This window comes from Pinus tabuliformis, chromosome 1_1 (genome assembly GCF_031772625.1).
Source record: "Pinus tabuliformis cultivar Carrire ecotype Pingquan chromosome 1_1, CPIR1, whole genome shotgun sequence".
Lineage (NCBI taxonomy): Eukaryota > Viridiplantae > Streptophyta > Pinopsida > Pinales > Pinaceae > Pinus > Pinus tabuliformis.
This window is the reverse complement of record NC_142297.1, coordinates 220419277-220444774: the sequence shown is the minus strand read 5'-3', so window position 1 is coordinate 220444774 and position 25498 is coordinate 220419277. Positions and strand designations below refer to the sequence as shown.

At 38.2% G+C, this 25498-nt stretch overlaps 1 protein-coding gene across 1 annotated transcript in view; it reads left to right on the top strand.

Moving 5' to 3' along the window:
- Positions 1–358: 358 nt before the first annotated feature.
- Positions 359–25498, top strand: part of LOC149212334 (disease resistance protein RPP2B-like) — a 152068-nt gene continuing 126928 nt past the window's right edge. The window contains exons 1-2 of the mRNA XM_089388640.1: positions 359–635; positions 1021–1075. Of these exons, the coding sequence (XP_089244766.1) occupies positions 359–635; positions 1021–1075 (332 nt within the window). The remainder of the gene's footprint in view (positions 636–1020; positions 1076–25498) is intronic.

Genomic DNA, 25498 nt, shown 5'->3' with positions numbered 1-25498 from the left:
TACTTGTCAGAAAGGTACTACGAGTAAGGCCAAATAATTTTATGAGCTAAAGATGAGGTCAATGACAGATGAAGAGTACACGACCAAATTTCTAGAGTTATTGAGATATGTACCATATATTACTGATGAGAAGGATAAATTTCAATGATTTGTCAGTGCTTTGCCATTAGAATTTAGAGATCAGATTGAGTATGATGAGCCTCAATTACTTGAGGAACTCATTGGGAAGTTAAAGCATTTCTATGAACAGTCAAAACATAAGAATGAATCTCAGCAAGGATGGAAGGGAAAAGACAAAGGTAGAGGTAAATGGAAGCCTAAGAGAACAAGGCCTCAACATGCATATGGGAAAGAAAATATGGCACCAGAAAAGAAGTTTAGTGCAACTAGACAGGGACATGGGTCACAACACCAGCACCAGCATAGAGGTGAGGGCACTGGTCAGTTGGAGTGTTGGACATGCGGTGAGAAACACCTTAGGATAGATTTCCCGCAACATCAGGGAGGTAGGCCTAAGATATACAGTTCACAGGAGGCGGAGACTATTGGGGATGTAGGGCAGAGTATTCCTCGTATCTATGCGGATGTGGAAAACAGGCAGGTAGAACACTGGGAATTTATCATTAAGATGGACGGTAAGCTTTGTGATCAAGTTATTTCTATTTTGATTGACCCTGGATCTAATTATAGCTATGTTAGTCCTGACTTGGTGGATAAGTGTGGTTTGAGTAAGGAATTGCATGCAAAATCTTTGTTAGTGCAGTTGGCTACAGGTACAAAGAAGCGAGTTCATCATTGGGTAAGAACTTTCACATTTGATTTGAACGGTATGCCTACCACAACACAGGGAGGATTATCTTCATAGAACCAAGGTAGATGACAATGACAAATCCATTGAGTGTGTTTATGACAATGGGGAACCAAGATTTTTGCAGGGAAAGAAGAAAGCCACATCAGTTAGGATGGTGAAAACTATGCAAGAAAATCATAGCCGTAGTAAGGGGTGTATTTTGTTTGCAGTACACATCTCTAGTGATAAGGGTAAGAATGTTGAGGATACAGAGGTGTTGAGAAGGTACCCAGTTTTTCAGCAGTTTCAAGATGTATTTCCTAAGGACTTTACAGAGTTTCCACCTCATAGGGAGGTAAAATTTTCTATTGACCTTGTGCCAGGGGCAGCTCCAACATCAAAAGAACCTTACAGGATGAGCACACTTGAGTTGGTGAGTTAAAGTTTCAGTTGAAGGAAATGTTGGAAAATGGATGCATTAGGCAATTGTATCACCTTGGGGCACACCAACATTGTTCGTGAAGAATAAAGATGGCACTCTCATACTATGCAATGATTCTTCTTCTTCTGGTTATATTGTTCAGCTTGATCTTTAAGCTTCCGCAAATTGATAGTAGAATTAGGTTATAGTATTCTGCTTTGATTTATATTGCATTATCGGGTTAACCTACATAGGTTTTCTACATTACCCACTTTCTTGGTGTAGACAGTATTGTCAAAATGACACCTAGAAAAGCCAGCATCTAAAAGAAAGCTATCCATTTTGGCATACCAAGCCCGAGGGGCTTATTTGAGACCATAAAGGGATTTCTTAAGCCAAAATACAAGGCTAGAGTCTTTTTATATAAAGCCAGGTGGTTATTCCATATAGATTTATTCATGCAAGTCCCCATGCAAGAACATATATTTAACATCCATCTAATGGACTTCCCATTTGAAAGAGGCAGCAACGGAAAGAAGAAGGTGGATAGATTTCATTTTAGCAATAGGGGAGAAGGTTTTAGTATAGTCAATGCCCTCAACTTGTGAAACCATTAACAACAAGACAAGATTTATGTTTATCAACTTTTCCATCTTGTCAAAACATGGTTTTGTAAACCCATTTGCATCTAACAAGTTTCGTCCCTTGGGAGGAGGAACAAGGTCCCATATATCATTTTCCAATAATAGATGATATTATTCATTCATAGCTACATCCCAACCTGGATGTCCTGAAGCTTCTGCAAAGGTGTCAGGATCATAATTCGCTAAAACTTGATCAAGTAAAGAAGAGGATCAATCAAACTGAGAACGTGTACAATGCTAATATGTAGGATCACCTATAAGAGAACCTACTGCATCTCGAGTAGCGAAAACCCATTTTGGAAGTTGAGGAGTTGAAGGAAGATCCCGAGAAGGTGGGGGAGGATTTTCATCCTCGCTGTCATCATCTAAAGAACGAATATTTCAGAAGTAGAAGGGATAGAGAGAGATGGCACATCCGCCGAACTAGGCTCATAGGCAAATATATTTTCAACAAACTTTACATCTCTTCTAATGATTATATTTTTGGATTTAGGTTGAAGAAGTCTATATCCTTTGACATCTTCAGAACATCCAACAAAAATACATTTTTCACTCTTAGGTTCTAAGGCTTTCTGTTTCTCATTTGGAATATGGGCCAATGCTTCACTTCCAAAAACACGAAAGTGACTTACATCTTTTTTAATTGATCTCTATGCTTCTTTTGGAGTGATATTCTTTAAAACCTTAGTAGGAGTTTGATTTAATATGTAATTTGCACAGCTAATTTCTTCTACCCAAAAATTAAGACTAAGTCCTTTAGATTGAAGCATACAATTATCCATTTCCTTTAAGGTGTGATTTTTCCTTTCAGCGACACCATTATGTTGTGGAGTATATGGAATAGTATGTTGCAATTGAATTCCATGCTCAGTGCAAAATTTGATCAATTTTTTGGCAACATATTCTCTGCCATTATCAGATCTTAGCTTAAGAATTTGGTGTCTAGATTGTTTCTCAACAAAGGCTTTAAAGGCCAAGAACATGTTAAAGACTTCACTCTTGAGTTTTAAGAAGTATACCCAAGTTCGTCTGGAGAAATCATCAATGAAAGTTAAGAAATACTTGTAACCAGAGAATGAAACAACTAGAAGTGGACCACATAAATCATTATGCACAAGCTGTAAGGAGGTTGAGGCATGCCAAGAGGCAAGTTTTTCAAAACTATCCCGATGATGTTTTCTGAGTACACATCCAGAACAATCACCATCTCTGCAAGATACCATAGGAGGACCTGTCACCATATTTTCTTTACATAGATTTTAAAGGAAGGGATAGTCTAAGTGACCAAATCACTCATGCCAAAGTTTTCTCACTTCATCATTATGAGCAACAAATACTGAGGGAAGAATTGATGTCCCAAATTTGTTAAACTTATACAACCTTGTAGAATCATCATCAATGTAAGTGGCTAAAATCTGTCGAGGATCTATTAGGTCCTTAATTACAACATCATGAGGTGACAATTCAACGGTTTTACCTTCACATGAATGAGTTAACTAATATATAGATATAAGGTTGCAGGATAAGGTAAGAACACATAATACATCATTAAATTGACCATTGTCTATATGAATATTTCTAGTCCCTAAAACACTAAGAGATCTATCATCACCAACATATATATTTTTGGCGTTACAATCATTTAAAGAAGAAAACATGGCTCTGTTTTGGCCATGTGATAAGAAGCTCTTTTGAGTGTCGATTTTGTCCATTTTTTATAATATTCTAAGGCCTTTCTCTCCCCTATTTTGAACTCCTTTTGACCCTTCATGACTCTCTTTTTGCCATATCCTATGTACGTTTGTAGGAGAAAAGGGATAGATAATTAGGAAAAACAATAGAATAACAACTTACAGCCTTAGTCATCAGCATAAGCCTCAAATTATGTGCAATATGTTGAAGCAGTTCAAATTTTCTATTTTCTAGTTCTATTTTTGTAATTAGTTTCAAAAGATATTTAGCAAATAAATCATGATTTTTAAATCAAGATATTTTGAAGAAAACTCCATAAATACTTTGTAGCTTGAAGTCTGAAGGGTTGAACCCTTATGATAAACTAGTAAACAAAATTGTAAGTCTCTTAGTTTTTCTGAGATTAATAGAAGGATTCTGGATTCATCTTGAAGCATTGTGTGTTCTTGTGAGTACTTCTACTTTTTATTGTGTCTCAATTTTGTTTATATCTGCATATTTTTGAATTAGTGGGAAAATATGGGTAAGATAAGATTGAATATCAATCTATCTCAAAACCCCTATGAAGTTATGATCAATTACAGATATTAGTTAATTGAAACTTTTCGTTTTAATTAATTCCTCTATATATTTAATTGTCACTTCCTTTTAGTTTTAAATATATTTTTTTTGGATGTAAAAGGATTTTACACTCATCATCTATATATGATTAGTTGAATACTCAGTTTGAATATTTAACGAATCATATATTTTCTTAAGTTCAACCTTACATATCATTTCAAAGCTAAATTTTGTTAAAGGTGAAGAATTAACCCTTTTACTATATCATAAATAATTAAGAGTGTGCATCTATTTAATAGTTTAAAGCATTGGTCATCCAAAATTCCAAGTTTAAAAAACATTTTAGATGCACTGGCATAATTCCTTAGCCTAGAATTGTCTACAAAATTACAACATCAGATTCATGCCATTGTCAGGGAACAAAAAAAAATTGAATTATATTTTCCCTAATGTTGTAGCGGCTAAACCCACCCTCCAAAATTTTTCCTTAGCTTTGTTTTGGAGCCTCCCTACTAGCCTTCATAGCAACATGTCTTGCTTCGTCAAGTACACAATCTCTAGTGATTTTCTTGTAGAATGACAGCATGTCCATCAAACCTTGATGCATTCCCCTCACAAGTTGTTCATCTGGACTTGGTTTAGCAGCAGGCTGAGTAGCTCCTTCAAGAATTTGTGCAAATCTGGAGGGAAACTAGCCCTCCCTCCAAAAATTGTGCAATCCTGACTGGCAGCCTCCTGGACCCCAGAATTGCGCAATTCTGTTGAGCAAGCTTCACCCAGAAAATTGCACAATCCTTCCCAGCTGGGTTGCTCGGCCCAGAATTTGCACAAATCTGGGCAGCAATCAGCTGCTCTGCCAAAAAATCACGCAAATATTATGAGCAACCAACCCAACTCCCAGCCAGAAATGCGCATTTTCTCCCAGCAATTGAGCAACCTCTTTCATGTGCAACTGAGTTGACTAGTTCTCTCTAGGACCGAGAAAAATAGACTTGCATGCATGGGCTGCTCCTCCCAAGGCAGCATGCAAAGGCATCCCTTGTTTCAGGTATCTACTTTTGGCAGTTGGAGGTTACATGCAAGGATCATTTTAGAAACCTCCCACCAAGTGTTGCTTTCCCTAGATTTGTGGCATGCGTGTCACAACCTCTATTTTATCAAAACTCATGAACCGGACACTACAGAGCTCATTCCTCACATCAACCTTGTATCTCTGATATCCCACATCGCATCCAGGACTTGTTGGCACATTCAATTAAGTTATTTTGGGGTAAGCTCGCTTTCCATGTCTTGTGTTGCATTTATAGCGCTTTTTGTGTTTCGCTTCGTATGAATGTTTTCTACTTGATTTCGATGAGCGCTTGCTGTCGTTTTGATACAGACTAGCTTCTACCAACACCGTTTCAGTTTTCGTTGTTATCTCACTATCATCACATGCATGAAACTAGTTTTGATGAACAGTCATTGATTCGGTGACTCTCTTCACCCACATGCATGTTGATCTGTTTACTAAATCTTTCATTCAATGTTTGCATGCACGATCAATCACTTATGCTTTCACTTAGTGTCTCCATGCATTCACTTCCACATTTGCTTTCAGTTGCCCATAGGTGAGTCTAGCCAACCTTGGCCCGGACTCTGCATTCATTGATACAACATTGCACAATCCAGGGAAGGAAGGCTCTGTCTTCCTCTCCATAAATGTGCATTTCTGCCCAGGAACTATCCTCCAGGACTGTTTTGTGAATTTTTCAGGGACAGTGGCTATTGGCCCAGAAAATTACACAATGCAATCCCTGAGCCTGCAGTCCCTCACAGCTGGAATTGTGCATTGCGCAATCCTATTAGTCATCAGTCAACCTAGACTGTGCATTTCACAATTCCAGTAGTCCAGACTGTGCCTTGCTTAGTCTTGGCAGTCATTCTCCAGACCTCCCAGCAGAAATTGTGCAACCTTCATGATTAGTCACACAGGTATGTTGCAAATCAGTTCTCAAGTTCATTTTGGTTTTTGACTCACAGATTGCTTGCCATGAGTGTTACCATGTCCTCAGGTATCGTAGGTGTTCACCTGCCTCTCAGCAGTACAAGTACAATGGTCTTCAAGAGAGCAGAGTCAAAGACATCGTTCAGAGAACACTTGGGGATGCAGTCGATCATTGAGTGTCTATGCACTTTCCTACCCACGAAGACATGAAGTTGTTCGTAGACAAGGACACCAAGATATGACAACAACAACATCAAAGCGAGTGGCATCATGAACATCAGCTCAAGGTAGCATACTAGATGCAGCGAATGCAAGAGGAAGGTTGTTGAAAACACAGAGGCAAAACAAAGTTGCAAGCTCAAGCAGATCCACTGGTGATGAAAGAAACTTTGGAGACTCAGGCTATGAGGTGACGGTGTGATATGAAGAGCATGCAAAGAAAGAGAATGGAACAAATAAGGAGTTGCATGTTCTGAAGCAGCAACTTAAGGATTAACATGAGCTGCACAGACAAGCATGGAGCATACATGGTGAGAAGTGTTGTTGATCACATGTAAGGGATCTAGCAACATGCATGTCATTGTGAGGACACATGTGATCCAACCCATTCAACACACTCACCAAGGCGAAGACAAGAAGCAAGTCCGACTGGAGCTGAGCATGTAGTTGATAGTTGATGTGCATGACTACCAGCACGCACTAGAAGATCAGAATGAACATTATGCTTTAGTGTGTTTCTGGTTTGGCCGCACCCAAGAAGACCATGCGCATGTTAGCAGACAAGTTGGATGGAGGAGCCATACCAATGCACCCGGATGCAACAGAGGCAAGAGTTCACTTCAGTAAGATGTCACCATGGAGTGCATGCACACCATCATGGATGACCAAGCTTGGCATCATCTCACCACCTTCACCATCACAAGCATTTCAAAGAGTTGGTCTCACCTCAATAGACCGAGCATTAGTGATGTCTTGCATGGCTTTCTCAAGCCATTTTGTCTCACATGAGCACATGTGCATTGTAATGTAATGTCGTGTCAATTGGAAGTTTGAGTGTTGATAGTTGGATGTAATAGTCATAGAGTAGATGAAGAGTCATGAGGGTAGATGAACTGTTACAAAGGGGAATGTCAATGGTCACCCCACCCTTAAATAGAACCTCATAAATCATTGTAAAGCCTTTTGCTCAACCAAGCTTCCAATAAAACTATCTTGGGGAGAGCTTGGAAAATATTGTAATGAGCCTTAAATTCTCCACTACGCAGAGCTAGTACATCTCTTTGGAGGAGTAGGAGATTGTGGCTGTAATGTTCCGCTATCGAAACTAGTGGTTGGACATGGATGTATTGTATGACTGGAACTTACACTTCTTAATATAACAAGAGCCAACATGTTTCATGCATATGTTGTATTGTATACTATGCCATCTGGTTTACTCTAAATTATATATGTATTTGTTTGCTTACGCATGCATGTATGGACTATTCTGTATAAGTATGTATGAATCTTTCTGAAATGTGTTGTTGGTTTAACCATCACTTTGGATTTCTTGCTAAATTTCCTTCCATGTTGTGATGAATCTTCGCTCATGTGTTCCCTTCTTAACTGCGTGCTATCACAAGTTTCCAAGGGGCGCACTCATCTCAACCCCCATGTGTTAGAACCTCTCATGCACCTTCCTTGGCTCACTATATCTGTCACAACCTTGCTACCAAAAGAGTTATCTTAATTGCCTCTGTGCGAAATCCCAGTCAAGGCATTACCGTAAGACCCACTGCTGGGATTCCTACACCAAATGGTTTGAGGTTTAATTGGGACTTCTTACCGGGGAGATTCCCTTACATGTTAGTGGGTCCAACACCATCAACACCTAGGACAACGATTAGGCTTTCCTTTTAATGATGAATAAAAGGTCAGTGGGTTAAAATATTTCACCTAGTGATTCCATAAAACAAATCTTGCTTCACAAAAGCACACTATATCTCACTCAGATCCTCATATGTATTCTCCATTGTCATATCCAGAGAGGTTGGTGAGATTTTCCTCTTTAAGACGAAGATTGGAAGCTTCTACTTCTTATTCTGTTTCACTTTCACCTGAAATTGTTTCAAAAACTAATCCTTTTAGACCTATTTCAATTTCCCCTAAACTATCAGATCTGCCACCAAAAGTGTTAGATATTTTATCCAAAGGGTTTGATATTTAGTCAGCTCTTCTTGTCCATCAATTAAAAAATTCCTAAAACTATTTCAGAATCTCCCAAATCAGAAGCAAAATTAGGGTTAGAATTACCTGAATTAAAACCTGGTGATTTCATCTCTTCTGTCATTCATACCTTTCCATCTACTCTGCTAAACCTGAAGATAGATTTTTGTTTATAAAAATCCTTTATTTGAAAGTGAAGAAAAATTTGGCCCAGAAATGCAAAAGTTGATTATTCCATCACCATTTATAAAAACTTCCACAAATTCTACTCAATCATTTTCCTCTTCATCCCCCCAAAGTTCATTTTCATCTTCACTCTCTTCACCTAATCAAATGGATGGTTTTCAACCTATCATTCAGGCTCGTTATGCAGCACTAATCCTTCCTGATCAGCTTAATAATTTTCCAGATGGATATCTAAAGAACTTACCTAGGTTAAATGGGGAAACTAGTTTGTGAGTTGAGGATCATTTAGCTCCCTTTTTGGATTTTGGTTATAATATGAACATAGAGCATGAATATGTGTACATGAGATTATTTGTTCAATCCCTTGAGGGAAATGTTAGGATTTGGTTCATACAATTTTAGGCTTGTTCTATTCCTACATGGAATAAATTAATCAATATCTTTAAAAACCAATGGGGAGTAAAAAATGATCTTGTTTATTATCTTACAAAAATTGGTGATTTGAAAATAAATCTTGGTGAACTTGTTTATGGTTTCATAAAAAGATACAATAAAATTTATAACTGCCACCAGATAGTAAACCACTAGTGGATGCAACTAATGTTAGATTTTATAAAGGTTTTGATGATGATTTTTTTGTCAGCCTTAGAGAAAGGAGATCTGTCACCCTAGCATACATGAAAACCAATTCTATTGAAGTCAAAGTTAATATATTAGCATCAAATAAACTTAAGGAAAAGGTAGAAAAAGATAAAAGAAAGATGAAAGTTAGGGAAGAAAGTACTTCTTCATCGAAAAATAAGGATGAAGATCATAAAATAGATGAAATTACTTCTCTACTAGGAAGTCTTTCAAATAGAATTTCAAAAATGGAAGCATAGCCCAGAGTATCTCAACCAGTGTCAAATAGACCTAAAATTCAATATAAGAGACCTTTTCAGTCTCAAACCTTGTAAAGATCTAACACTAATCAACAGGTCCAACCCCCATTGATGATTGATGATCGGGAACCTAAAGAAACTGGTCCTTTAGTTACAAATGATATCAATTATTTTTATGATCCATCATCACAAAATGTTATTATTCCAATTTCTCATGATCAACCTTCAGTCCAAAACCAAGAGGCTTCTCAAGTTTCAAAATATCAGGCCTTCTCTAAATTTCTTATTTCTGAATTAAATAGAAGATATGATTTGAGACCAAGACCAGGACGTGGTAAACCAACTAAAAAAGTTACTATTAATGAACCTCGGGTCAAAATATTTGAAACACAAACAACATTGATTCAACCACTAAATCGGCCAAATGAACAAAACACATCTAAAAAATATGTTCCAACAACTTTTAATGTGGAAAAAGAATTAGAGAGAGTTAAGATTCCAATTCCATTATATGAACTCTCTAAGAGTCTAGGTTATAAGAATCAAGTATCAAGATAGATTCAATCTTCAAGTATTGATGCTGATGGAGATGTAATTAGTTTACATGACGAAAAACCTTTAGTGGTTTTTGGTCCTAGTTTTGATATGATCGATGAAAATGTCCCTCCTTTTTATGTTACTTTGAAATTTCATGATTATCTCTTATATAGTTTTATGTTAGATTCTAGGGCCTCTCATAATCTAATGCCTAGAGTAACTATGGACCAACTTCAATTACAAAGCATAAGACCCTATCATGGTCCATATACCTTTGATTCAAAGAAGGTACCTTGCCTTGGATTAATCAAATATTTAGTCATAACACTTGCTTAGGTCCCTGTTAAGAGTGTAGTTTTAGATATTGTTGTTATAGATATCCCCCCAAAATTTGGGATGTCATTATCCATATCTTGTTGTGCCAAGTTAGGGCGAAGTCTGCAAATGGATATGTCTTTTACTAAAATTCTTGTTTATAGGGGAGAGCATTTGAGATTATACAGAGAGGGGAGATTTATAAAAACTGTTTGCAAATATAATCAAGCAATAAATCATCCTATTTATGAATTTGATCAGGGTTTTGGATGTTCTACTTTAACATCTAATAATCTCCAAAATTATCAACTTAGTACTGAACATACTCTAAAAAGCCCCAATGTATAAATATTGATATTTGGGAGTTGTACTTTGATGAAGCCATTTTCAAAGTTGGAGTTGGAACTAGAATTGTACTTATTTCTCCAGACAAAGAAGATATAACTCAATCTTTCAAGTTAGACTTTGATGTTACAAATAATGTAGCAGAGTATGAAGCCCTACTTTTAGGATTATAGTTGGCTAAAAGTTTAAAAGTAAAAAAATCAAGTGTATTTGGTGACTCAGAGCTAATTGTGAAACAAATTAGAAATGTATGCCAAGCAAAACACCCTAGGCTTACATATTATATGAATTAAGTATGGGATTTTGTGGCCAATTACTTTCAAGCTACTAATATTACAGCAATCCCTAGAGATGAAAACATTTATGCAGATTCTTTAGCATTCCCTTATATCTCTTTTAAAATTCTTGATCCTATGCAATTGCAATATCAAATTCAATTAAAGTACAAGCCTTCAATCCCCAAGAAACTTAAACATTGGTAGTTTTTCAAAGATGATGAGAAATTAAAATTTTTCTTACAAGTAATTGATGAATTTTCATCTCTACAAATTGAAGAAGAACAACTCAATGAAAGTAAGTCAAATGATGAAAATGAAAGTTCATAGTTAAATCATTAAATAGTTGATCATAATATCATTCATTTGCCTAATAATTACATTCCAAAAGGATTAATTCCTCTTTAAAAACTCTTTGATAATAATGATGTCTCAAAAAATTCATTATCAAGTTCACAACAAGAGGATGTGGAGGATTGTAATATTGGAACCAATGAAGAAATCAGAAATGTAAAAATTTCAGCATCATTACCTCAGGAAACAAAAGACAAATATGTTAATCTTCTTAAACATTATAAATATGTCTTTGCATGGTCATATGAAGAACTTAAAACCTATGACACAACTCTTATTGAACATAAAATTCCTCTCAAGCTAGAAGCTAAACCTTTCAAACAAAAATTGAGGAGAATAAATCTAGTTTTTCTTCCAACTATTGAAAAAGAGCTTAAGAAATTATTGGATGCAAAAATTATTGTTCCCCTAAGATACTCTGATTGGATAGAAAATCTAGTTCCTGTCACAAAGAAAAATGGTGAGATAAGATTGTGTGTAGACTTCAAAAACCTAAAAAAACTATCTTTAAAGGATAAATATCCATTGCCCAAGATCAATCAATTATCCAAAATGTTTCAGGCTCAAATATAATTTCAATGTTGGATGACTTTAATCAGATCCTAGTAAGTCCAAAAGATAGGGAAAAAACAACATTCACAAATCCTTGGGGTACATTTATGTAACTAATGTAGGAGCTACCTTTCAAAGAGAAATGGACCTAGCATTTTTTGGTAAGGTTAACAAATTTGTTTTTATTTATCTTGATGATTTGACTGTATTTTCAAGTTCTGATGAGAAACATTTAAAACACTTGAGGAAGGTTTTTGACATATGCAGGAAATATGGAATTTCCCTTAATCCTAAGTCTTTATTTGCTATAAAAGAAGGAAAACTACTCGGACACATCATTTCTAAGGAAGGAGTAGTGATTGAACCAAAAAGAGTCTCGACCATTGAGGTAATTAACTTACCTAGAAATAAAAAGGAAATTCAAACTTTTCTAGGAAAAAATAATTTTTTGAGAAGATTCATACCAAATTATGTCGATATAGTCAAAGATATTACTGATATGCATATAAAATATCATGAAGTCAAATGGAAATTGCAAGCAAGGTATGCATTTACACAGATCAAGAAATCTATTTCTAAAGCCCCAATACTAGCCAATCCTGACTATTCAAAACCTTTTAGCATTTTCTCTTTTGCCTCTGATAGTACCTTAGTTATTGTCTTATTACAAAAGAATGATAATGGAGATGACCAGCCTATTGCATTTTTCAGAAAAGTAATGAGAGATGTTGAGTTGAGATATGATATCATAGAAAAGACAGCCTATGCTCTTGTACAAACCCTGAAAGCCTTCAGAATCCATGTCCTTCATTCTCCCATTATTTCCTATGTTCCAAATAACGTTGTATAGATTGTCTTAACACAACTTGATACAGATGGTAGGAGAGGAAGATGGATTGCAAAAATACTATAATTTGACTTAGATATAAAATCTACCAAATTGGTGAAAGGTCAAGGTTTAGCCAAACTTTTGGTTGAATCAAATTGTAAAGTTTTGGGTATCAACATTATCATGCAAGTTTCAGTAGAGAAGAACACAAAAGAACCTTCTCATAGTTCAGAAGAGAAGAACACACAAGAACCTTCTCAGAGTTCATAAGAGAGGAACACACAAGAACCTTCTCAGAGTTCAGAAGAGAGGAAGACACAAGAACCTTCTCAGAGTTCAGTATAGAGGAATTGTTAAGTTATGGTATGTTCTATGCTTATAGCAGTTTATTTATCTTTCTTATTATTATCCACAGATTAGCAATCATATGTACATAAAGTATATTGCAGATAGAACATTAAACGATCGACAGAAAACAAGCCAAGACAAGAGACACAAGATGTGGTGGCTAGCCAGGGACAAACCCCAATATGGGAAACCCTTTGATCAAATCTTCCTTTATCTTCAATAATTCAGCAGAGAGAAATAGTACATAAATCTAATTTACATTAGCAGCAGCAAACCCTAGATCAACCAAACTAGGGCAAACAATATCTTGCAAACCAACCGTCGAATCGGCTTGATTCCTTCACCAAAAAATGCGGCCTTCAGAGGAGATCTAGATTCAACTACAGTGCAGCTCTGAGAGGTAGACTGATGGTCAACGCTGGTCAAACTTTGGTTCTACAGTTGCAGCCCTAAATTCTGCACCTTCCTTCCACATGTGTAAGGGAAGAGTCTCTTTCTGCGCAGTAGGAGAAGAGCCTCTTTTCTACATAGGAGAGAGAGAGAGATGTGATGGGATGAGTGAGTCCAAATGAGGAAAAGACCTCTTATATTTATACACAACTGTTGATGATTTGAATAAGATGACCCACATGGAGTTTGGCCCTGGTTTCCAATTTTAACACTCCCTCCCAACTAGGGAGAACTCCATCTGCAATCTGTCTGTCGGTCGCTACTATTCATCCATCAAATGCACTACCCTGTACAGCTTGACCCCTGCTCTACTCTGCTCTATCCTGCCTGCTCTGCTCTGTTCTGTTCTACCCTGTTCTGATCTGCTCTGCTCTGCTTTGCCCAAATTATGAAGAGGAAGAAATGATAGAGGATGTATCATACTGACTCAAAGTCAGTCTTAGAGTGTCTACCACTGGTCCCAGACCAGTCTCAACCAACCCGAAGTCAGCATCATAGTGGGTACAACTCCTACCATTGGTCCTAGACCAGTATCATCCTCCACTGACTCAAAGTCAGTCTCAGAGTGTGTACCACTAGTCCCAAACCAGTCTCAACCAACCCAAAGTCAACGTCATAGTGGGTACCACTCCTACTATTGGTCCTAGACTAGTCTCAACCAACCCCGAAGTCAGCGTCATAGTGGGTAAAACTCCTACAACTGGTCCCAGACCAGTATCATTGATCCCAGATCAATGAAGGTCATATCAGCATAGGGAGTATGGTAGATTCAGCTATGCATCCATCGGTACTACTATGGTCCCTATCCTCATTTCCCTGCTCATTGATCAGATGAGAGGTACTTCCCATGAGTGCCAGACTACATGGGTAGGATGCCTCGATAAGAGAACTAATCAATCCTATCCTCACAAGAGAACTAATCATCCTGCTACACAATCGTCATGGAGAACACATCATCCAGACCTCACAGGAGAACTAATCATCCTGCTACATAATCATCATGGAGAACACATCATCCAGACCTCACAAGAGAACTAATCATCCTGCTACATAGTCGCCACGGGGTGACACAGGGAAAGTTTTCATTCTCTTACCCTGTTCGTCATATGTCGCTCCAAGAAGTACCCCACACCCCCCCGGAGCTCCCAGAGCTCAATACATCATGCAAGGCCCTCATCAGAGGGTCTTTGAACAACACCAAGTTGTTCTCGAAAAGTCAGGAATTTGACTTTCCCTAGGGTCTTTGTCAGAATGCCGGCAACCTGTTCATTTGTACCAATATGTTGGAGCCTTGTTGTTCCTCACTGCACCATATCTCTAAAATAGTGGTACCTGATATCGATATGCTTGGAGCGATCATGAAATACAGGATTCTCTACCAAACGAATCTCACTCTGGTTATCACATAGGATCACGGTGGTATCCAATGTAAATCCAAACAGCTCACTGAAGAGCTCTCGCAACTAGACTGCCTCACAGGAGGCCATGCTAGCAGCAATATACTCTGCTTCGGCGGTGCTCAAAGCCACCGAATTTTTCTTCTTTCTCATCTAGGATATCGAAGCAGATCCCAAGGTCAAACAACACCTGGAAGTGCTCTTACGGTCCACCACACTACCTGCCCAATCAGCATTAGTATATCCAAGTATTCTCACATCTCCGGTTGTGTATCTTAACCCATAAGTGATTGTGCCACGAAGATATCTCAACAGATTCTTGGCACCAATCCAATGTATGTGGTGAGGTTCAACCATATGTTGACTCAATGTGTTGACTGCAAAGCATATGTTTGGACAGGAGTTCACTAAGAACATTAATGCTCCGATGAGTTGACGATACTCGGTGGCATTTCGCAAAACATGTCCAACAGCACTACCACTTAACCTTTTGAAGTCAAGCTCCATCGGGGTAGTTACGGGCTTGTAGTCCACCATACCGAATCTTTCTAGAATCTTCACCACATATTTTCCTTGAGATAGGAAAGTTTCCCCTGGCTTCTGCCACACCTCAAGTCCTAGGAAATAGCGCATCAGTCCTAGGTCCTTCATTTCAAATTCAGATGCCAACTCCCTCTTACATTTGTGAATGAGAAAGTCTGCACTTGTTAGAAATAGGTCATCCACATACAGCACTAGTATGAGAGGTTTGTCATCTTCAACCTTAAAGTAAAGGTTAGGATCAGCTTCACTCCTAGTGATTCCTAGCTTCATCAAGTAGCTATGGATCCTCTCATACCATCCTTGGGGTGCTTGCTTCAGCCCATAGAGAGCCTTCTTCAACCTGCATACATGATATTTTCGATCATAAATCTCAAATCCTTCGGGTTTCTCCATGTAGACCTCTTCTTTAATCGAACCATGCAAGAACGCTATCTTGTCATCCATCTGATGTAGATTCCATCCTTGCAAATCCGCTAGGGCTATGATTGAGCGGATGGTGGTATATCTGGCAACAGGTGAAGATATCTCGTCATAGTCTATACCTTCCTTCTGGGAGAAGCAACGAGCGACAAAACGAACCTTATATTTTTTTGTGCTTCCATATGCTGCATGCTTTATCTTGTAAAGCCATTTAGAAGTGACAATTGTCTTGTCCAGGGGTCTGGGAACTACTTCCCAGACATCATTCTTCATAATAGACTCATATTCTTCGATCATAGCATCATTCCATACTTGATGCTTGATGGCATTTGAGAATGATGAAGGCTCATTTTGTATGATCGTGCTCATGATGATCAGGTATCCCTGATACCTGTTGGGTTTCTTACTTTCACAGAATGTTCCTCGGGGTGCAGTGTGTCCTTCAGCATCATTGAGTAGCCCCCTAAGCCAAGAGGGCCTCTTCCTAGAAGAGGAAGGCTCAGGTGGATCAATAGGATCCATGGGTTCTTCCACATCAGGCATTGTTTCATCATCCTTTTATTTTGCTTCCCTGGTGTCGACTTCTTGAGAGCTCCTCAAAGTCAGAAGATTGTCCACCTTGCTGAGAGCCATAGCTTTGTCAAAGGTGACATCATGACTAATCACGACTTCCCTTTGACCGGCTACATAGATTCTATAGCCCTTAGTATTTTCACCATAGCCCACGAAGATTCCTTTCTTTCTAGATGTACCCAATTTATTCCTTTTCTCTTTTGGCACATGAAAATATACAGGGCTTCCAAAAATTCTAAAATGAGATATGTCAGGTTTCTTACCGATGAACATTTCTTCAGGAGTCTTGGAACCCAATTCTTGATGAGGGCATCGGTTTTGTACATATACGGCGATGTTTGTAGCTTTGGCCCATAGAAACTTCGGAAGTATTTGATCATGGAGCATGGCACGGACAGCTTCCACAATCGTACGGTTCTTTCTTTCCACCACACTATTCTGTTCAGGAGTATATGGTGTAGTAGTATCCCTCTTAATGCCAGCCTCTTTACAAAATTCATGAAACTCGTTAGATTCATATTCAGCCCCATTATCAGTCCTTAAGATCTTGATCTTCTTTTTGGTTTGATTCTCGATCAAGGCTTGAGATGTGTCACAATACATGACATCTAGCGGACTTCCTCTGACCTGATATAATTAATCAACTCGAAACCCAAGAGTGAAGGCATCTTTAACATTATTTTTCCATATACGTACCTTGCCATTGTTGAAGGTCACCTTGTAGCCTTTGTCTTTCATTTCCAAGATGGACACTAGGTTCTTTTTTAGGTCAGGTACATATAATACATCCTGTAAGTGGATTGTATTACCTTGATTCAATTTAAGAGAGACATTGCCTACACCTTTCACGGGATATTTCATATTATCTCCAAGGACAATTTCTAGGTTAGTTTCTTTCTCTATTAGATTATGGAGAACTTCTTTGTAACTAGCGAAGTGCCTTGAGGCACCACTATCAATGAGCCAAATTCCCATTGAGTTCGAAGGAGCAGAGGTAGATAGAGTAGCTGGTAGATAATATTCATCCTGCTTATTGTCAACAGTGTTAGATTCATACCTGGAATTTCTAGCCTTCTTGAATGGTTGTCCTCTTCCTTGATTTCCGACACTCCTTTTACCTCTGCTATTAGATTTTCCATTCCTTTGATTACCATGACAGGGATTTTGATCATCGTCCCGGTGTGAGTCCCTTCTATTAGGACACTCCCTTGAATAGTGACCTGCTTTATCGCAAATGTAACATCGTCCTTTTCTTCCACCCTTAGGTCTAGCCTCTCTTTGTTGATTTAGTCCCGGAATTATTTCTTTTCTTAGCATGAGAAGAAAAGGCAACAGGAGGACCTTTAGGCATGGGCATTTCTTTCTCTTCTACCCTTGTTTCTTCTTGAATGCATCTTGTCATTAATTCCTCGAAACTAGGAATTACATTATTATTCAGAAGAGTAGTCCTGAACATGTACCATTCGGATGGTAATCCTCCAAGAGTCATGAGTTCCATTTCCCTATCAGTAATAGTCTCCCCAATAGATAGGAGATCATTCCTGATCTCAGTGATTCTTAGAAAGTATGCTTGCATACTCTCATCTTTTCCCTTCTTAATTTCTTTTAGCTTATTTCTAAGAAACAAGTCTTGATTTGCATCATTAACTTTAAATAAACTCACCAGTCTATTGTAGATTTCCTTGGTGGTGTTCAGGTCGGAGATGTAGGCCACCAAGCGCTTGTCGATAGAGTCCCGAATGATCTTCTTTGTTTTAACTTCACCGGTTTTCCATTTGTTCCTAGTAGCAACAGGTGCATTTGATGGAGGCTCAACAACATTGCCTCTCACATGGTCCAACACTCCCTGATCTTCTAAGGTTAGATCGATAGACATCTTCCATTTGTGATAGTCAGCTTTCTCACGAAGCTTGTCTTTGGTACGGAAGAGTGTTGAGGACCCCATAGTTCTTTTAGGATAGCCTTGCCAATCTTCTCTTCGGTGATTGCTCTTGCTCTTGCTTGGGCTTTGTCTTCACCTTAGCTCTGATCCCATGTTAAGTTATGGTATGTTCTATGCTTATAGAATTTTATTTATCTTTCTTATTATTATCCACAGATTAGCAATCATATGTACATAAAGTAAAGTGCAGATAGAACATTAATCGATCGACAGAAAACAAGCCAAGACAAGAGACACAAGATGTGGCAGCTAGCCAGGGACAAACCCTAATGTGGGGAAACCCTTTAATCAAATCTTCCTTTATCTTCAATAATTCAGCAGAGAGAAATAATACATAAATCTGATTTACAACGGCAACAACAAACCCTATATCAGCCAAACTAGGGCAAACAATATCTTACAAACCGACCATCGGATCGACTTGATTCCTTCACCAAAAGATGTGGCCTTCAGAGGAGATCTAGATTCACCTACAGTGTAGTTCTGAGAGGCAGACTGATGGTCAATGCTGGTCAAACTTTGGTTCTGCAGTTGCAGCCCTAAATTCTGCACCTTCCTTCCACACGTGTGAGAGAAGAGTCTCTTTCTGCGCAGTAGGAGAAGAGCCTCTTTTCTGCGCAGGAGATAGAGAGAGAGAGATGTGATGAGATGAGTGAGTCCAAATGAGGAAAAGACCTCCTATATTTATACACAACTGTTGATGATTTGAATAGATGCTATTGTTGGGCTTCTGAGCCTACATGAGTTGTAGGTTGGCTTTATAATTATTCCATAATAAAAATAAATTCATATCTCCATAAATACTTATCGGAATCGGATGATCTTTAGATCAATCCTACACCTCTTGACGAGAGGAATCTAATAAAAATATTATCAGCCATGAATAAGATGACCCACATGGATTTTTGCCCTAGTTGCCAATTTTAACAGGAATACACAAGAACCTTCTTCTATTGTAGATTTAATTCCTCTCCTGCTTCATATTGATGAAAATTTCCTACTGTCTGAATGGTAGGCTGATATTATACATTTTCTTCATGAATTTAAGTATCCTCTTATATTCACAAGGAATCAATATAGAAATCTTAGACTAAAGGCTATGAAATATTGCATCATCAATGCCAATTTGTATTGGAAAGATCCATTGAATATCCTTCTTTTATGTCTAACTAAAAATGAGACAGAAGGTTTCATAGAAAAATTTCATGAAGGTATATGTGGAGGACATTATGCTTGGAGAGAATCAACATATAAAATTCTGAGAGCATGATTTTATTGGCCAAAATTATTTTCACAAATGGGAGCAAAGGTTAGAAGTTTTATTCTATGTCATATATTTGGTGGGAAGCAGAGGTTAGTAGCACTTCCACTAGTTCCATTATTGATTGAAGCACCCTTTTTACAGTAGGGATTAGATTTCATAGAAGAAATAATTCCAGCATCCAGTAATCAACGCATATGGATCCTAACATCTACAGACTACTTCACCAAATGGGTAGAATCCATCCATGTCAAGAATGCAATAGACATTGTCGTCATCAAATTCATTGAAGAAAAAATATTATCCAAATTTGGTTGTCCAAAACCAATAGTCACTAATAATGCACAAGTGTTCAATAGTATCAAAATGATAGATTTTTTCCAAAAGTATCAGATTTTATTACATCATTCTACCCCATATTACCTTCAGGGAAATGGATTGGTAGAATCATCAAACAAGAGTTTGGTCAAAGTAATCAAGAAATTAATAACAGACCATAAAAGGATTTGGGATAGTCATCTCAAATATGCAGTTTGGGCTAACAGAGTATCACCTAAGAGATCTACTGATAAATCCCCTTTTCAGCTTATTTATGGAATTGAGGCCATCTTTCCCACATAAATAGCTTTTCCTATTATGAAATTTTTGCAGGAATCATATGAGGAACTTGATGATTTCTCAATAAGAATCAATCATATCATTGAGTTAAACCAAGATAGAGATGAAGTCTAGCACAAGCTTCGTCAATATCAGAACAAGATGAAGAGATTATTTGACAGAAAGGCTAGGGAAAGATACTTCAAGAAAAGGAGATTTACTTCTAAGATAGGATAACAGAAGAGAGGAAAGAGGAAAACATGATAAATTTTATCATATCCAGTTAGGACTATTTAGCATTCCAGAGCTCAAGGGTAAGAACACTTTTATTTTGCAGAATATGGAAGGAATTGTAGAAATTCCCACTGTAGATCAACAGATTACGCAATATACTAAAGAAAAATACAAGATCTACTTCTACAACAAACTTTCGGAAGCTTAATCGAATTGAGAAAGATCAAGAGAGCACATATAACTGAGAATGAGAAATCAATCACACATAACACAGAAGAAATAACCCGGGGAAAGCCTCAGCCTAAAACCCCAATCTTTGTATTATCATACAAGTGGAAATATAGTTCGAATTACAAAAAGGATTAGCTCACAAGCTATCATGTTCTCTCTACAATCCCTCTGCTACTCATAGACAGTCAAAGGCCTCTCTCAAACCTTCTCCTCTGCACTCCAAGCCTCCTATTTCTTTGCACAATTTTCTTTGGGGTCCAGTGCAGCCACTTGTGTGAATTGGCCTCTTCACACACTCACTAACCTCTGATCTAACTGCGCAATCTTGAAGGAGATAAATCCTTCTCCATGGATGAGTTTCCTTTATAGGAAAAATCCATCCAACTGATAGTACATTGTCCCTCCTCTGATCTCAACTGGGTCTCTGTCTAAACTGACATGCATGAGTTATTCATGAGAGAATATTCAGTTATCTGAAGTGCATCAATTATATGCAAGCATGCATTAACTAACTGAACTCACATTAATTTAAACAAATTGTTTAAATCAATCTAACTGGACTTGACTCAGTTAACTGAGCCAACTAATTACAACTCAAATTAGAACTCATCCTTATCTCTTTAACTGATGGATAAATTCCTCAATTAATGGAGAAACTGTTGCATGTCCCCACATAGACTTCAAGTTTGATTTTCCTTAACTAATTAACTCAAGATGAATTAATTAATTATTTTACAAATAGCTGCTAAGATCAAATTCGAATTTTACTTCACTATTTTAGTTTAGGGACTGACTAAAATAGGAATGTATCCTGAACTGCTAAAAATAGCAATGTTATTTTTAGCACTTCCATTTTTCATTCCTTGTTGCTCAGTCCAGCACTAGTACATGCACTGCTATTTTTAGCAGTGTTTTTTTTAGCACTTCTATTTTTAGCATTTTTTGTCGCCATTTTCAACACTCCCTCTCAACAAGAAAGGATTCAACTCGAACCCGATCCTGAACCTTTGGAATGTTCTGCATTCAACATTTCTTCCAAGTGTGGACGCTCCAGCAACTCTAGAAACACAAAAACTCCCAACTGACCTCTCTGTTGGGCTAGAAACATACTCTGATGTTGAAGCTCCATCTGTCACTGACAAGTGCTCCTTTTGTGACCTCTGAGCTGCTGCAACATTCCATGCATCTCACACCGTTGCACACCTCTCTGTGCCATCCTAGACTGGTGCAACACTCCTGTGCCTCTCGCATTGTTGCAGCCTGCTAGCTCTGCACTGTCTTGGGACTCCTGCACTGTATCTCTCTTTGCCACTCCATATGCATCTGTCTCTACCCACTCAACCAGTCCTGCTACTCCTCATCAGGGCTCCTGTAGCAAAGTCGAATCAAAGAGGTTGGGTACCTCAAGGATCTTGCCCCTATTCCAGCCTTCTTGGGACGATCGCCCCACCTCCTACCTAGAGGTATGGATGCATGTGATCCCTCTACCCACCTGGCTTGAAATTTCCCCCTACTCTAGGTCTCTGCATGAGTAGATGTCTCTACTCGATCTCCTCTCAAATTCTCTAATTGTGGCTGCTCCACAACCTCCTGAAGCTACTTCACCAATCATGGCTCCTCCACAATTATTTGAGACTTCTTCTGGTGCTGCATGTTGAGAGGTAATGTACTCTCCCTCTCAACCACCAAGTCTCCATCAGTTGCCTTGCTCCTCAAGGCTTTGCATGCATCTTGAACCTCAAGAGCATACAGGTTCTTGACCCATGAACCGATCTGCTTCACCTATCTAGTGATGATGTGTCTAAGGAAAACCTTTCCCTTACTGAAGACTACATCGTAGCCTTTGTCTTCCAACATCGTGATCGACACCAAATTTCTCTTCAGTCCTGGTACATACTTGACTTCGATCAAGGTAATGCGAGCTCCATGCTCCCTCTGAAAAACAACCGTTCCTACACCTGAGACACTATACTTTTCATCATTACCCATCGCTATGAGTATCTCGATATCTTTCTCCTCCAAAGTACTGAAAAAACTCTTGTCGTCGGTCATGTGGAAAGAAGCTCCACTCTCAAGAAACCAAACACTTCCCACCATGGATGAAACCATGCATGTGAACAGTGTGAAATCCAACTCGGACTGTGAGGCCAGTGCCTCACCTTCTGATCCTTCCACAAATCCCTTCTTGGATTTCCTCAATGGACAATTTGTAGAAAAATGGCCCACCTCATGACAACAAAAGCATCACACTTTCAATTTGTCAAACTTCTTCCCACCTTGGGAAGAACTAGATTGGGAAAGAGAATCTTTCTCCTTCCCCTTCTTCGCCTTACTCGCTAAGGTGCAGTTTTCTTCATCCTCCATGGATGAAGAACCATCTCTAGTGCTTCTTCTTATCTCCTCCTGCATTAGATGCGACCAAATTCGTTCCCAATCTGGCAATTTCTCTCTTCCATTAACCGAGTCCTGGTAGCTATGCCAGCTCTTAGGAAGACTGAGGAGTGCAAGACTCACCATGTCATCATCAGCTGTCGTGATCCCTACACTTCCAAGCTCATCCCTGCATGTGGTGAGCTTGTTCAGATACGTAGAGATCGTGTCACCGTTTTCACACTTGATATTCCGAAGCTTGTCCTTCAATGCCAGCTTCCTCTGATTGCTGCTATTCTGATATAGATCTTTCAATGTTTTCCACATTGAAAATGGTGTCTCCTTCCCATGGAGGCTCGAGACAATGTGATCTCGAACTCCCTCCAGGAGGATTCTCCTTGCTCTAGCCACACATTTCTTCCATTCCGCCAGTTGAGTAGCATCATTAAGCTTGGGGACTTCTTGATCATTAAAGTCCTTTAGACCGTTACCCTCTAACACTGCCTCCATGTGATCCTTCCAGGCTATATAATTCGAGCTTCCATCAAGGGCATACTCGAGTCTTAAACCACTGAACGCCATAGGTGAAATAAAGATGTGATAAGAACTTGATTTCTATTTTCAGGAACCAAACTTCGAACTTCTCCTTCTTGTATACTATTCTTCACCTTGATCACCTTTGCTTTGATACTATGTAGAATGTTTCTGCAAATCAGCTAGCTCTGATACCATGTAGAAATTCCCACTGTAGATCGAAAAATTATGCAATATATTAAAGCAAAATACAAGATCTACTTCTACAACAAACTTGTGGAAGCTTAATCGAATTGAGAAAGATCAAGGGAGCACATATAACTGAGAATTAGAAATCAATCACACATAACACAGAAGAAATAACCCGGGGAAAGCCTCGACCTAAAACCCCAATCTCTATATTATCATACAAGTGGAAATATAGTCTGGATTACAAAAAGAATCAGCTCATAAGATATCATGTTCTCTTTGCAATCCCTCTGCTGCTCATAGACAGTCAAAGGCCTCTCTCAAACCTTCTCCTCTTCCCTCCAAGCCCCCTATTTATTTGCACAATTTTCCTTGGGGTCCAATGCAGCCACTTGTGTGAATTGGCCTCTTCACACACTCACTAACCTCTGATCTAAATGCGCAATCCTGAAGGAGATAAATCCTTCTACATGGATGAGTTTCCTTTATAGGAAAAATCCATCCAACTGATAGTACATTGTCCCTCCTCTGATCTCAACTAGGTCTTTTTCTGAACTAACATGCACGAGTTATTCATGAAAGAATATTCAGTTATCTGAAGTGCAACAGTTATATGCAAGCCTCCATTAACTAACTGAACTCACATTAATTTAAACAAACTGTTTAAATCAATCTAACTGGACTTGACTCAATTAACTGAGCCAACTAATTACAACTCAAATTAGAACTCATCCTTATCTCTTTAACTGATGGATAAATTTCTCAATTAATGGAGAAATTGTTGCATGTCCCCACATAGACTTCAAATTTGATTTTCCTTAACTAATTAACTCAAGATGAATTAATTAAATATTTTACAAACAACTACTAAGATCAAATTCGAATTTTACTTCACTATTTTAGTTTAGGGACTGACTAAAATAGGAATGTATCTTGAACTACTAAAAATAGCAATGTTATTTGTAGCACTTCCATTTTTCATTCCTTGTTGCTCAGTCCAGCACTGGTACCTGAACTGCTATTTATAGTAGTGTTATTTGTAGCACTTCTATTTTTAGCATTTCTTGTTGCCATTTTCAACAGGAAGATATTCTTCATTGCCTATCAATGGACAATATCTTAAACATTACATTTAGTATTAAAAATTCTCGTAGTCATAATTCATTGTACATCACTGTTTTTCTTTAAAATTTTGTTGTCAAGTGTGATTTTCACAACAAAGAATCCATAGCCAAAGAGAAGGCACATGGATCTACATGTTATCTTGATCTCGCAGGGGGAAGCATCCCTCAGATGGAGCCGATGTTGTAACCTATTTATATCATGTACATCTTGTTTTTGTAAATAAAGAAAAATAAAACAAATAAAGAAAAAAAGTATAGAAAAAGAAAGGGTTATAAAAAAAATCCCATTGAAAATGGCGCACTAGTCTAAATGTCATGATGGATGTTATTAGTTATTAATTCATTATTTAAACTTTGATTAGAAATTAATTAACTATTCATAAAGTAAGATGTGATGGTTTTTCGGATATCATAATTATCGCACAACAATCAACCATTTGGATTTCCCCTGCCTAGATTAATGGCCGGGGAAACATTTTGGATCCCCCCCCCCCCTCGCCCCGCGCTATTGATGTTTAACAAAGAAGGGGGGGGGGGGGGGGGGGGGGGTGGTCAGAAAATCCTTCGTGCACCGACGTGTCACCTCACAAAAATTTCAGGCCCCCCCTCTAGAAAATGGTAAATCACCTACCCCGCCCCCTTGCCCCCGAAAAGTACTGCTTGTTCACTTCGATCCCGCCAATGATCGATCGCCATTCTGCTCCCGCCATC